Here is a 15814-nt window from a genome sequence, read left to right on the forward strand (position 1 = left end):
CCTTGCGGCAAGTCACTACTTTATCTTAAATAATACAAATGAGCGTGCAAATATCGACATGTTGTACATAATGTCAAACTAACACGGATTATGGAATAATGGAGCCTTCAGAGTCCGAATCTCACCTGTCCTCGTTGATGCCACACATGCGCACGCGGTCGGCGCTGGTCCAGTTGTGCACACCGCTGTAGAGCGGGGCGGCTGATATCATGGCAGGAGGCTGGGCCGCTGGAGCTGCCAACCGACTCCGCAGCTCCCCTGCCCTCCTCCCCGGTGTACTACGCAGATTCCACCTGCTGGAACACAGAATAGATTTTATTATCACAGATGCACTTTTTTAAAAATTTTAGAATATAGATATTTTAATGATTTGTATTATAAAATATAAATATGTGCATGTAATTATAATGCAATATCTCTTTACCATCCAACACGCACAAATGTATTTTTTCCATTATATAATATTAATTATTTTAGAGAATGTTGCTTTAGTTTTAAAACATTTTTAAATTTAAAAAATTTGCTTATTTTATGCACTTGTTGCACAGTTAAACATGTAATATATTTATTATAGTATAAATATTATATATATATATATATATATATATATATATATATATATATATATATATATATATATATATAAATTATATATTACCAAAAGTATTGTGACGCCTGTAGTCCTAGCCCGTAGAGTTCAGTATTGAGTTGGCCCCACCCTTTGCAGCTATAACAGCTTCAACTCTTCTGGGAAGGCCGTCCACAAGGTTTAGGAGTGTGTCTATGGGAAGGTTTGACCATTCTTCCAGAAGCACATTTGTGAGGTCAGGCACTGATGTTGAACCCTACGGACTAAGACTAGGATGCCATTAAAGTTCATGTGCGTGTAAAGTCAGGTGTCCCAATACTTTTGGTAATATAGTGCCAGCAACATGGAGGAGCGTTTAGAGGCAGAGAATAAAAAATCTTCAACGCTTGTAAAAGCAGCATTTTTGAGCTTGTATGCGGGTGCAGTCTACTTTCTCCACTGCAGGTGGAGTTCTCCCGCAAAGGCACTTCAATTGGAGAGAAAGTTAGTAGGACTCTGTGGTTTCCTGGGTCACTGAGAAAGCTAGCCTATTGGGACGATGCCGCCCCATGTGACTCTGGTGGCCATCTTGGGTCAGGCAGAGCCTTTTAAAATTATCTCATTATCAAAATAATTTTGAAAGCTGAACTCCAGGGGCCAACACTCTCTCGATCGAGAGAGAGAGAGAGAGAGAGAGAGAGAGAGAGAGAGAGAGAGAGAGAGAGAGAGAGAGAGAGAGAGAGAGAGAGAGAGAGAGAGAGAGAGAGAGAGAGAGAGAGAGATTCTATGTCTTCCCAGAAGAGTTGAAGCTGTTATAGCTGCAAAGGTTGGCTAACTCAATATTGAACCCTACGGACTAAGACTGGGATGTCATTAAAGTTCATGTGCGTGTAAAGGCAGGCGTCACAATACTTTTGACAATATAGTGTATATAAAGATCTATCTATATAAATATAAATTAATAAATAAAAATAAATAAAATAAAGGGGAGGTTGGGGCGACAAGTAAGTGGTAAGTTAAGCTTGGTTTTTCCCTTGAATTTATCCTTGGCCTTAGTTGGTCTTGGTCTTGTTTATAGGAGGTTGGGGCAACAGGCTGGGTAAATAAACAAGCATCATCAACGAGGAAAAAACAGACCCTTTGTTTCATGCTACATAATTGTTGTTGGCAAACCTTGAAAGAAAACATACCAAGATTGTAGCTAGATCTATGCAACCCCCCCCCCCCCCCGACACCCTCACCTTGTTGGATGTCAGTGGGAAAATGTTCAACACCGTTATCCTACACACCATATAAATCGTTGAGCTTCTAAATTAAAAACTTAATCCAAAACTAAACGGTTGCATCTTAGAAATAAAAACAAAAACAAGAAAAAAAAATTAAAAAAACATAGCTGGTCGTTAAGCCTGAAAGTCCCATCAATCTCCAAGAAGCCACTTTCGAAGGCCTCAGAAGTCACTGTCCCTTTAAATGGCCTTTACAAAAAGGCAGCAGCATGCAGGAAAAGCTGCGCTATTGTATCTCGGGAGTTTAGAGGGCAGAGGGGGGGGGGGGGGGGGGGCGACATTTTTAGGGGAGGTTTTTACATCTCTGAAACCTGAGCCGGTTAAATCTCACCCCTCCCCGGCAATGACAGGACATGCCGCCCCGGAGTGTACGAGACGAGCGCGCTTCCTCCGAGAAGTCGCACGATCTCATATAAAAGAAAAAAAAACATGTCCTCTATTTCGGGCTGGGAACATACAGGAAGCAATGAGTTATATTTATGTATACAGCGAACTGTCAGAGCAGCGACTCCCGTACGGTGGAAAATGAGCGCACATTTCCAGTTAGACATTAAAAAAAAAAAAAAAAAATTCTCCAAGGATACAAAAAAAAAAAAAAAAAAAAAAAAAAAAAAAAAGAAGAGAAGAAAAGAAAGCAACTCCGTATTCAGCTTTTTCTCGTTACTTAAGGATGACTGAATGAGATCAGGCGACCGGGAAGCGACCCACATCGTCTCCGTTCAGCCACACCTCGCCCTCTATAAACACAGCGCCGTTCATCGGAGAACGCCGAAGCCAGCTGCTGCCCATTGGGAGGTTATTGCTGCGCCGCGCCTCCTCGGGTGCTATTAGCGTGAGGCCTCCGCGTCACAGCGACATTCCCACTGCCAGCAACACGATCACTAAAAAAAAAAAAAATAATAAGATCTTTGTACTCAACGTAAAATCTTTTTCTTGGCGTCCATTGAGGGGGGAGGGACACAGGGTTGTAAAATAGTCTATGACATGAGTTATACTACCTTAAAAAAAAAAAAAGTCTTCCTGTAGGGGGCAGTATAACCCAATTGTCTCCAATCAGCTGAATCCTGTGTCCCTTAATTAGCTGCATCATCTATTGAGGGACACAGGGTTTTAGAGGAGTCTAGCACATGTGGGTTATACGGTTTTCAAAGCCTCCCGTAGGGGGCAGTATAACCCGATTGTCTCATATCAATTTAATCCTGTGTCCCTTAATGAAGACAGGATTGTAGAATAGTCTGAGATTTGGGTTACACTACCTTCAAATCTTCCTGTAGGTGGCGGTATAACCCAATTGTCTCCAATCAACTACATCTCGTGTCCCTTGATTAGCTTTATCGTCTATTGAGGGACACAGAGTTGTAGAGAAGTCTATAACATGTGGGATATTCAGCCTTCAAATCTTCCTGTAGGTGGCGGTATAACCCAATTGTCTTCGATCAACTGAATCCTGTGTCCTTTAATGAACATTATCATCTATTGAGGGACACAGAGTTGTAGAGGCATCTATGACATGTGGGTTAAACAGCCTTCAAATCTTCCTGTAGGTGGCAGTATAACCCAATTGTCTTATACCAATTTATTCCTGTGTCCCTTAATGAACACAGGATTGTAGAATAGACTGAGATTTGGGTTGTACTACCTTCAAATCTTCCGGTTCTTCATCTATTGAGGGACAGCGTGTTGTAGAGGAGTCTGACGTGAATTATATTGCCTTCAAATCTTCCTGTAGATGGCGGTATAACCCAATTGTCTTTGATCAACTGAATCCTGTGTCCCTTAAGGAGCTTTATTGTCTATTGAGGGACACAGGGTTGTAGAGGAGTCATGACCTGTTGGTTATACTGCCTTCAAATCCTCCCATAGGGGGCAGTACAACCTAATTGTCTCATACCAACTTAATCCTGTGTCCCCTAATGAACAATAAAGAAAAGAAAGAAAAGAGAGTACTTTGTACTTGACAAAAAATGTGTATTTTAATGTTCATTAAGGGACACAGGATTCATCTGATGTAAGAAAGTTGGGTTATACTGCTGATTGCCTATTGTCCACTGAGGGGGCAAAAGATTGTAGAATTATCAGACATATGGGTTATACTGCCATCAGATCCTCCTGTAGGAGGCAACATAACCCAGTTTCAGATTGATTTCCTTGTCCCTTAAGGAATTTTAATATACAGAAATTTTGGCAAGTACAAAAATGCAGATTTGTTTATCGTTCATTAAGGGACACAGGATAAAGTTGATCGGAGGCAGTTGGGTTATACTGCCGCTGATGGGAGAATTGGAAGGCGGTATAACCCACATGTCATGACTCCTCTACAACCCTGTGTCCCTCAACAGACAATAAGACCCATTAAGGGACAAGGGAATCAGTTGATCTCAGACAATTGGGTTATACTGCCGTCTACAGGAGGATTTGAAGGCAGTATAATTCATAAGACTGTTCTACATTCCTGTGTCCGTCAATGGATGATAACGAAAACCCCATAGGAGACACAGAATTAAGTTGATATGAGACTATTGGGTTATACTGCTGCCTACAGGATATGGAAGCAGTATAACCTGTATGTCAGACAATTCTAAAATCCTGTGTCCCAACCAAAGTGCAACAGAGAGGCGGCAGCATAACCCAACTGTTTTACATCACCTGAATCCAGTGTCCCTTAATGAACATTATAATACAGATTTTATGTTAAGTACAAAAAAAAAAAAAAAAAAAAAAAAACTTTTGTTAATCATTCTTTAAAGGGTCACTTGATCTTAGACAACAGGGTTATACCACCACCTACATGAACATTTGAAGGTACTGTAACCAAAATCTCAGACTATTCTACAATCCCGTGTCCTTCAATGGACAAGAAAGCTCCCCAAGCGACACAGGATTTTGATCTTACACAGCTGGGTTATACTGCCACCTGCAGGAGGATCTGAAAGCAGTATAACTAATATAATAGACTGTTCTACAATTCTATGCTCCTGAATGGATAAAAGAAAGCTCATTAAGGGACACAGGATTCAGTTGATCTGGGAAAAATGGGTTATATTGCTGCCTGCCGGAAGACTTGGAGGCAGAATAACTCATGTCAGACTATTTTACAATGCTGTATTCCTCAATGGACAATAAAAGAAAGATCATTTAAGGACGCAGGGTATTTAATCTTATACAACTGGGCTATAATACCACCTACAGGAGGATATGAAGGTAGTATAACTAATATCATAGATCAGGGGTTCCCAATATCTCTATAAAAGGGGCTGGTTTCCTGTCCTTCAGACTTTAGGGGGGGGGGGGGGGGGACGACAAGACTGTGGTCATTGGGAGTAGAAAAGGTCCCGACACATGCCCCATCATTGGGAGGAATTTTGCCCCATCGTTGGTGTCATTGGGCCCAATTGCTGATGTCACTGGGAATTGTGCCCCATCAGTGGTGTCATTAGGCCCAACATTTGGTGTCATTGGGAGAAATTGTGTCCCTTCACTGGTGTCAAGGACAGGCTCAAAGCAAGCAAAGGGCCGCATCTGGCCCCTGGGGTGCAGTTTGAAGACCACTGTCACACTATTCTACAAATTGGTGCTCCTGAAAGGATAAAGAAAGCTCATTAATGGACATGGGATTCAGTTAATCTGGGACAATGGGGTCATACTGCTGCCTTCAGGAGGACTTGAAAGCAGAATAACCCATATGTCATTGATTATTCTAGAATCCTGTGTCCTTCAATGGTGGACAATTAAAGCCCAGAGGGACAGAAGATTCAGCTGATCTGAGACAACTGGGTTATACTGCATCCTACAGGAGAATCTGGAGGCAGAATAACCTACACGTAAGACTATTCTACAACCGTTGCCCCTCAATGGACAGTCGCTCACCCTTTCCTCTGCAACAGATACACTGCAGAATTCAAGTCACTGGCGAAGAAGTGGCGTTTTGCTTATCCGGCCAGAGAGGTAAAACATGGAGACACATCCAGGCCTTTCCCTTTTGGGGAACCCATTCAGGCGTTTCCTTTTCTGGGGTCCCATGCACACCTTTCCCTTTTGGGGGTCCCATGCACACCTTTCCCTTTTGGGGGTCCCATTAGAGCCTTTCCTTTTCTGGGGGCCCATGCAAGATTTTCCCTTTTTGGAGGACCCATTCAGGCCTTTCCCTTTTCGGAGGGCCCATTAGAGCCTTTCCCTTTTCGGGGGGGGGGGGGGGGGCCCCATGCACGATTTTCCCTTTTGGGGGACCCATTCAGACCTTTCCCTTTTTGGAGGACCCATTCAGGCCTTTCCCTTTTCGGAGGGCCCATTAGAGCCTTTCCCTTTTCGGGGGAGGGGGGGGGGGGGCCCATGCACGATTTTCCCTTTTGGGGGACCCATTCAGACCTTTCCATTTGAGGGACCCAGCAGAGCCTTCCCCTTTTGGGGGACCCAGCAGAGCCTTCCCCTTTTGGGGGACCCAGCAGAGCCTTCCCCTTTTGGGGGACCCAGCAGAGCCTTTCCCCTTTTGGGGGACCCAGCAGAGCCTTTCCCCTTTTGGGGGACCCAGCAGAGCCTTCCCCTTTTGGGGGGCCCAGCAGAGCCTTTCCCTTTTCGGGGGGGCCCATCAGAGCCTTTCCCTTTTCGGGGGGGCCCATTCACGGCTTTCCCTTTTGGGGGGCCCATTAGAGCCTTTGGCTTTCCCTTTTGGGGGACCCATTCAGGGCTTTCCCTTTTGGGGGACCCATTAGAGCCTCCCCATTTTTGGGGACCCAATCACACCTCCCCATTTTGGTGCTTTGTATTATTTTTGTGCATTAACATGTGTTGCCCTAAGGCAGCCTATTCGTTTGCATGGGCTTCCAACACACCTCCTCCATTTTTAGCGTGGTAGTGCGTTACAATGCATGGGTACTCCCCGAGTGCTCCAGGCTGCCATTCATAATTAAACGCACATATGCCGCACATTACCGCAAAGCGTAGGTGTAAATGGGCCCAGAAACAGGCAAGGTTTTCTTTTTTTTTCCCATTGTAGAGATTTCCTATTAACGGCCAGGCAAGTGGTATTTTCAGGAGGAGGTCAGCTCACCAGTGGCAAAGGGTCAAGAACAGGCTAGACTGTCCTTGACCCTTTGCCGCTGGTGAGCTGACCTCCTCCTCAAAATACCACTTGCCTGGCCGTTAATAGGAAATCTCTACAATGGGGACAAAATCTGGAACAAAGAAAGGCACATTTCTGTCCCGGTAACCCCCGTCACCCCAGTCAGGGGAGTGCTTCAAAGTGGAGTCAAGGGCAGCAATAAAAACCTGACAGATGTCATAACCCCTCCCCCCCCCCATCGGCAGCCTTGCTGACCCCACAGCCTGTACCAGACAGAAAGTTCTCCCACATCAGTCGGGCTCTGGGGCCCCCCCCGGTGAATAGTCCCCCTTACTCGACACTTTCCCAGTTATCAGCTCCTCGTCAAGTCAATTACGGGGTCGCGCCCCCTGGACCTACCGCTCCCATGACACAGAATAGAGGTGACCCCACTGGCAGCAACTGTCATTGCCCACCCCCCACCCCGGTGTCACCGGAGCCTCCTACACCAAGTCGGGGAAAGGCTCGCGATGGCTAGCTGCCCAAGTTAACCCCTTCACAACCACAAGGGCATTTGGTGCCTTTGCGACCAAAAGGATTCTATGACTTTAAAGCAAAACTCCAGGCAGGTATCGGAGACAAATGAATGCAGCTCTGTAGTCATTATTACATCAGTCAATATTTTTCTTTTTTTTTTTTTTTTTTTTTTTTTTTTTAAACACAAGCAGTTTAAAGTACCCAAAAATGACCCGACATCAACCTCTTGTGGTCTTCTTACAGCAGAGCTCAGACTGGGGGGGGAGCCGTACAAGAAGCCCATTAATGCTGATAGGAGGAGAGAGCAAAGCTAGAGAGATGAGCTCATCACTGTGCTGCTTCTCCTAACTGGGGACAAGTCCATGATGACCTGGGCTCAGAGGAAGTGGGTTGCTTTATGCTGGCCTTAAAGGCTCATCTCACCAGACAGATCAGCAATGTTAAAAAGGGGCGAAAGTCACTGAAGACTTGCACTGAGAGGAACAGTAAAGTGCAACCACTATGCACAACTAACCAGCAGCAGGAAGCAGAAGCTGCCTATAAAATGAATAACAGGGCTGGCCTCACATATAGTATTACAAACTATACATAGTACCAAGCTTCCTAAAGAAGAAGAACTCCAAACACATAGCTAATAACATACACAAGGCCTGTTTTACCTGCCAGGGGATTTGTATTCCGGTCCATTCAGTCCTGAAGTTTGCACAGCTCTGCCACACAGCACAGCTTTGGCAGGGCAAGAGACTTGTCGGCTTTCTGCTGCGGTTTTAAACACTTACAGGTTTTGTCCCTCCCCCAGCCTGTGATTGCAAGAAGACGACGACTGATGAGCTCATTCCTCGGTCACTCTGCTCTCTCCTCCTATCAGCATGCCGCCCCCCACATTGACTGGCCCCTTGTGCTGCTGCTTCTTCTAGTGTGAGCTCTGTTGTACAGGAATTGCAAGAGGTTGATATAATGTAAAAATTTGGGTAGAATAATCAAAATAAATAAAAAAAAAATTCTCCCTCCCATCCACCTAATACTCCTACTTTCCTAACACCCTTTGAAAGGCGATCTGCAGTGGATCACTTTTTAGAGGGCAGCTGACAGGCAGGTGATCTGTTCCCTTTTCACCACCTGTTTTAACCCTATTAAGAGGTTGAACCACTGTGCCACAACTGCACGTGGCTGTGGCACGGCCCCCTTCACTAAAAGTGGCCATATGGACAGCCCTAAGCAGCCTCCTGTCCTCATTTAGGTGCGTGGTATAAGCAGGCGGTTGAGCCCCTGGCCATCCATGTAAAAAAAAACCTTTAAGTTTGACATGGTTTCTTTGCTTTTGATGGGGGACATCACTCAGCAGTTGCAGGATTCCTCTCCTAGTCATGAACGTATCCCCCCCCCCCTCGCCTGAAGACCCTGGAATATCCACGTCAGGGGTCCCAGAAGGCTTTGGGTTACTGTGATGCGGGTCAGCTGGCTCTTCCTGGTTCCTTACCCACCCCAATGACGTACAACAGAGCACGGGGTTTCCTAAACCTCCCCCAATTAAGTGTCATAGTGCATGGGGGCATCAGAAAGAACCTGGAAGAGAAAGTGGCCTTCTGATGACGCAAGAAGAAGATGGCAGCACAGGACCCAACTTGTGGCAGACTGCAACCGTACAACTGAATACATGTCATCAGGGGGCCAGCTGGCTTTTCCTGGTTCTTGCACAACCCCCTGATGACGTGCACACAGAGGTCACCAGCAAGAATCCAGAGGAGAGCAAACCCCTAACCATGTGTCACGGCATGTGCAGGTTATCAGCAAGAAAATGGAAAAAACAAATCAGCCCCCTGAAGATGTGCCACTGCACATGGTCATCAGCAAGAACCCAAAAGAGAGCAGCCTCCTTATGATGTGTTGCGGCACATGGAGGTCGTCAGCAAGGACTCTGAAGAAAGAACGCCTCCCTTGATAATGTGTAGCATGGGAGGTCATCAGCAAGAACCCAGAAGAGAACAACCCCCTAATTATGTTTTGCAGCACATGGAGGTAATCAGTAAGAACCCAGAATAGAGAGGGCCCCCTAATGACGTATTCCAGCACACGAAGATTAGCAAGAACCTTGGAGAGCAGCCCCCTGATGACATGCTGCCCTGAATAGAGGTCACCAAGCAAGAACCCAGAAGAAAAAAAGAGCGCCTCCCCTGATGTGTAGCATGGAGGTCATCAGCAAAAACCCAGAAGAGAGCATCCCCCTGATGATGTGTCAAGGAATATGCAGGTCATCAGCAAGACCTTGGAAGACAAAGCAGCCATCCAACGATGTGCCGCTGCACATGGAGGTCATCAGCAAGAACCCAGAAGGGAGAGCAGTGCCCTAATAATGTGTTGCAGCGCATGGAGGTCATCAGCAAGAACTCTGAAGAAAGAATAGCTCTTTGAGAATGTGTAGCATGGAGGTCATCAGCAAGAACCCAGAAGAGAGCGGGCCTCTAAAGACGTGTTGCAGTACATGGAGATGATCAACAAGAACCTTGGAGAGCTGCCCCCTGATGACACGTTGCGGTGAATGGAGGTCATCAAAAAAGAGCCCAGAAGAAAGAGCGCCTCCGCTGATGATATGTAGCATGGAGGTCATCAGCAAGAACCCGGAAGAGAGAGCAGCCCGCTAATGATGTGTTGAGGGCATGGAGGTCATCAGCAAGAACTCTGAAGAAAGAGCACCTCCCTTGATAATGTGTAGCATGGAGGTCATCATCAGCAGGAACCCGGAAGAGACAGCAGCCCCCTAATTATGTTTCAGAGCATGGAGATCATTAGCAAGAACCTGGAAGAGGGCAGTGCCCTAATAATGTGTCAGGGCACATGCACGTCAACAGCAAGAACCCAGAAGACAAAAGCAGCTCCCTGATGAAGCACATGGAGGTCAACAGCAAGAACTGGGAAGAGAGAACGGCCCTCTAATAACATATTGCCGCGCATGGAGGTCATCAGCAAAATCCCAGGAGGAAAGAGCGCCTCCCCCGATAATGTGTAGCATGGAGGTCATCAGCAAGAACTCGGAAGAGCGAATGGCCCCCTGATGAATTGCCGTGGAGCATGGAGATGTCCCGCAAAGACTTTGCAAACAAGATGGTGCTGGACCTAACTTGCGGTAATTGATCAGAGGGTTGCAACAGCACAACACTGGATCTGCTGGACCAGCGAGCATGTATTCTGGAGGATAATCCACAAAAACAACAGGTAAAAAAAAAAAAAAATACAAAAATAAAAATGTCACTGTGGGGGTGAGGTTCCTCTTTAAGGTGTGTCTGTTGTATCTGCCTGGGGTTCAGCTTTAAAGTACAAAGGCTTCCCATAAACCGTAAGCAATGTTCCTGCTTGCAATTAATGGGCCGTCTCAGATCTCTCGGGGGCGAGGCTGAGCAGCTCTGGCAGTCGGAGGATCTCATTATCATAGATTGTCCGGCTTGTAGGAAACTCTCGCTGCGAACAGCAACGCAAAAACAAGGATGGTTAAGAGTTCCCCGCCCTTTGTTCTCCTACAGATATCTTCCTGTCTGTGGCCAACCCACTAATTCCACCAAGCCTAACCGCATCTCCGATCCTACCTAAAGAAAGAACCTTTTTTTTTTTTCCCAGAGGCTGCGGATTCCCCTTTAAGCCTCCAACGTCGGAGTTGAATCGGAGCGACGGTAACGATTAGCTGATATAAGCCGTCCCCTTCACAGGATAGCAGCTACGCATATCCTGCTTTACTGAGCGTTCACTAATCACAGATGGCGTGCGGATGGCCAGCCGGTTTAACCCATTCATCAGCCACTGTCACATCTTCCCACACACACAGAGCACGCTGTGAGACCGGGCGGACAGGCCAGAAAGTGTCACACAGACCTTCAGGGTACGGACGCTCTGCTCTGCTTGCTATGACGCCTTTAAAAAAAAAAACAAAAACACAACACTTATTTTCTACGCGCAACAACGCCCAAATTAGATCTAGGTTGCTCTGGGGGCATTGCGATCCTTCATTGAAAAAGGATTCCCGTGGGATCATCTTATGAGATCACGAAGGTCAAGGAAAAAAGGCTTTCATGTCCCTGAAATTTTTCGACAAACTTAAGAAGATTGTGGCAACATTTTATCATTTTGGTGAAATATGTGGGAAGGAATTACGATGGCTTTAGAGGGTTCAATGGCCTTTATGGCTCCTGAGGGTTATGAAAGCTCCTTTAAACTATCCTGGACCTTTTATTTTTTTTGGCATTGGAAAACATCCAGAATAGTTGAAAGGAGCTCTCATAACCCTCAAGAGCCTTATAGGCCATTGCACCCTCGAAAGCCAACGTAGATTTCACCTTCCCACATATTTCACCAAAATGATAAAGTGTTGCCACAATTTTCTTACGTTTGTCGAAAATTTTCAAGGAAATGAAAACATTTTTCCTTGACCTTCGTGATCTCATAAGATGATCCCACGGGAATCCTTTTTCAATGAAGGCTTAAATGCCTCCAGAGCAACCTGGATCTCATTTGCGCGTCGTTACACGTAGAAAATAAATGTCTTCTTTTTGACATTGAAAAACACCCCTCATTAGCCTCATTATTTTACATTTATGGAAAAAAAAAAAACCAAGCCTGCCAAAAAATTTCAAAGAAAAAAAAAAAAAAAGAAGAAGGTTAAAAGCAACGGTACACAAATAACAAAATTAAATGTACCGGTATAAAAAAAAAAAAAAGTGTAACAATACCAATGCAAAAGAACGCTAAATGAAACAAAATGAAATATACTAGCGATGCACTGGAATTTCAGCGGCCGAAACACAATGGGCAAAATTTGTGTTTTCGGCATTTTGCAGATAAACAAAAAAAGGTGACGATAATGGCACCAAAAACACACGCAATTTTGCCGTAAATTTTAGTAAAGAAAATCCTCCACCAAAAAAAAAACGGTCAAAAGCACAAAAATAAAAAAAGGAACTTAACTTCACATCAGAAGCAACCACCCCCCTTTATATTAGAGCCCCCCCCCCCCCATCATAGAATCCTCCCTGAAAATCAGAAGCCCCACCCTTTCCATCAGACAACCCCCAATACATCAGAGTCTCCTATTCCCAGTGCCAGGACGAGTGGGGAAACTATGTATCCTGACCTGAGATGCACAACACTAATCCTGCGCAAACCGCACCCCATGTTCGCGACACCCCTGTGTGAGAAGCGCTGCCCTAAATCAGCCTCTCTCAACCTTTGTACCCAGCAGGAACCCTTGAAAATGTATATTTACAGCTCATGATACACTGGCATGATCAGTACGTTGTGGGTATAAAAATAGTAATAAAGAATATAGAGTATTTCATGACGCGGGACACAGAGATGGAGGCTTTATCCCACTCAAAGCTCTACAAAGTCTCCAGGCTCCAGGACCCAGAGAAAAGAACTTAAAGTGGAGTTCCACCCAAAAATGGAACTTCCGCTTTAAGTACTGGTGACCCCCTGACATGCCACATGTGGCATGCCTTTTTTTTGGGGGGGGGGAGCGGGTACCCAGTTTTTACAGGCACCCAGCTCCCACTGCCGCAGCGCCGGAAGGAAGATCACCTCTCCCCCCTCCCTCCCTGCAATCTTCTGGGACATGTCACAGGTCCCAAAAGATTGCCTGGCCAAATCGCAGTGTGGCTCGCGCATGCACCTGGCTGAAGTCACAGCCGGGCGCCCACAGTAACAATGCCGGCGCCTCGGAGAGGAGTGGGGCTTTATGCACCCGCATCGCTGGACCGTAGGTCAGGTCAGTGTCTGATTATAAAAAAAGTCAGCAGCTACACTTTTTGTAGCTGTTGACTTATAAATGGCTGGAACTCCGCTTTAAGAAACTGAGAAAACAAGTTTGTTTTCTCCATATCAGCCATAAACTCTGGAACCCTTCACCGTGTAGACGAGGACACATTCCTACAAACAAAAAGTTCTACGGGTTATGATCATCTTCTCATCACAATGTTTAGTTAGAAAGTAGCAGTATTTCTGGAAGTAAAAAAAACATGCAGAAAATTTTTGTAAATTGACTTGAATACTAAGAAAATTTGAGATGAAGTTCCATTTTTAAAATCGGATCATAGACACAATACGAGTCACTTAATTTGGTAAAACTATATATTAAACGCTATTGTGGAAAGAGGCAAGCCCTGCAGTGGTTTTCGGCAGCCTTAGAGTCATGTCACATGGGCAAGATGCATTAGACACCAGCAGCAGAATCACCCGAAAAGCCCTCCACTTACCCCTATGGAATTGCTCCCTTGCAGGCACAGAATGCTGCTCTCCCAACTAGCAAGAGAGCGACTCCATAGAAACAGGTATGCAGCCCTTTAGCAATTCTGTTGCTGGCAAGTTGTGGGCCCTAGATTGTGATGGCGCTTAGGCTGCCTACAATACCACCCTCGCCAGACTTGAAGGGAATTTTGTACGAAAGATCTCTATAAAAACTGTGACAATTTTCTCTCCTGGAAAAAACATTTAAAACGTGATGGTACTAGATAGTATTGGATGTTCACCCAACAATGTGATATTTCCAGTTGATCAATTTAGTGAGCAATTTTATCTATAAAAAAAAAAAAAAAAGTATTGCAACTATTTCAGTAGGTTTAGAAAATTCCATGTTGGACTAAAAATTTTACATTCCTTCAGAATGCCATCTCATCTCTATGAGTAACTTTAACATGGTCAAATATTGAACTTTTTTTTTTTTCTAGAAAGAAAAAGTAACACACAGAACTGAACGTTCCACAACAACAACATGCCCTGGACTTGAACAACCCAACATTCTAAACGAAGGGTGGCCAACTTCCTTAATCAAGGGGCCTCAAGTGTTAGACCTCAACCTAACTGCCAAGAAGTTGCCCATAATATTCAGTGAATGTAATGCTAGAAAGCTGTCAGACTGCATACATCCAAGAGATGGTCAAAAACTATGGACTTGCTACGAGAGATGGTCAAAATCTATGGACTTGCTACGAGAGATGGTCAAAAACTATGGACTGCCTACAAGAGATGGTCAAAAACTATGGGCTGCCTACAAGAGATGGTCAAAAACTATGGGCTGCCTACAAGAGATGGTCAAAAACTATGGGCTGCCTACAAGAGATGGTCAAAAACTATGGGCTGCCTACAAGAGATGGTCAAAAACTATGGGCTGCCTACAAGAGATGGTCAAAAACTATGGGCTGCCTACAAGAGATGGTCAAAAACTATGGGCTGCCTACAAGAGATGGTCAAAAACTATGGGCTGCCTACAAGAGATGGTCAAAAACTATGGACTGCCTACAAGAGATGGTCAAAAACTATGGACTGCCTACAGAAAATGGTCAACAGGAGATGGCCAAAAATGACAGGCTTACTACGAAAAATGGTCAAAAACTACAGGCTTGCTAAAGTAAGTGGTCAAAAACTACAGACTTTCTAAAGGAAATTGGCAACAGAAGATGGTCAAAAACTACAGGCTTGCTAAAGGAGCTGATCAAAAACTAAGGGCTTGCTACGAGAGATGGTCAACAGGTGATGGTCAAAAACTATGGGCTTGCTTCAAGAGATGGTCAGAGACTGCAGACAAGCAGCACAAGATATTCAAAGAGGACAAAACGGTTACAAAAGATCAGACTGCAAGCTATACAAGATGGTTGGACTATAGACATGCGACTAGAGATGGCCAGGGACTGCAAACATGCTATAGGAATTGTTGGGAGAGGTGGGACATGCTTAGGACTGTTCACATATTACACAAGTATGCTAGAGATCACTGCAATTACAAAATATGATTTCCAGGGGCCCTGAGGGCCAAACAGAATGTGCCAAAGGGGCATATGCAACCTTTGGGTTGCAGGTTTCACATCAGGGTTCTAAACCAAAATAGAAAAATTAACTGATACACTATCTGTTGAAAGATATTTTAGGTCAAGCTCAACCTTCGTTTTGATCCCTCACGCCCTAAAAGTCACTTCAATGCAAATCATATTTTTAATCAAAAGCTGATAAGTCTAAAAAAATGGCCATGTGTCAAACACTAAAGATGGGAAACGTCAGTAAAGATACAACTAAAAGTGATCAAACTAAACCCAAGAGATCAATTCTGGCCATACATAGGACAATTTTCAACATTTTTCAACCACTTTTCCATCTATAGGGAATCCAAAATACAATCGCAAGTAATCAGGAATTAAGCAATCCATCACCTACAAGTTCAATCAAACCGTCGACTGTGACGTCGAAATGGCAACAAATTGACAGCTTTAATATGGTCCAAGAGACCAAAGCGAAAAAAAACGGAAAAAAATAAATAAAAAAAACACACACACACACACACACACACCTCATCAGATTTGGGGCAATTGTTATTCCATCTCCTTGCTGCTGGCCTTTTTAGGTCCTCAA

At 44.8% G+C, this 15814-nt stretch overlaps 1 protein-coding gene across 1 annotated transcript in view; it reads right to left on the reverse strand.

Moving 5' to 3' along the window:
- BCORL1 (BCL6 corepressor like 1) overlaps positions 1-15814 on the reverse strand; it is a gene marked incomplete in the record, with an annotated part of 153659 nt that overhangs the window by 70229 nt on the left and 67616 nt on the right. Inside the window, 1 exon segment of the mRNA XM_073598146.1 lies at positions 126-296. Within this exon segment, the coding sequence (XP_073454247.1) occupies positions 126-296 (171 nt within the window).

The sequence above is a fragment of the Aquarana catesbeiana genome, linkage group LG09, assembly GCF_042186555.1.
Source record: "Aquarana catesbeiana isolate 2022-GZ linkage group LG09, ASM4218655v1, whole genome shotgun sequence".
NCBI lineage: Eukaryota > Metazoa > Chordata > Amphibia > Anura > Ranidae > Aquarana > Aquarana catesbeiana.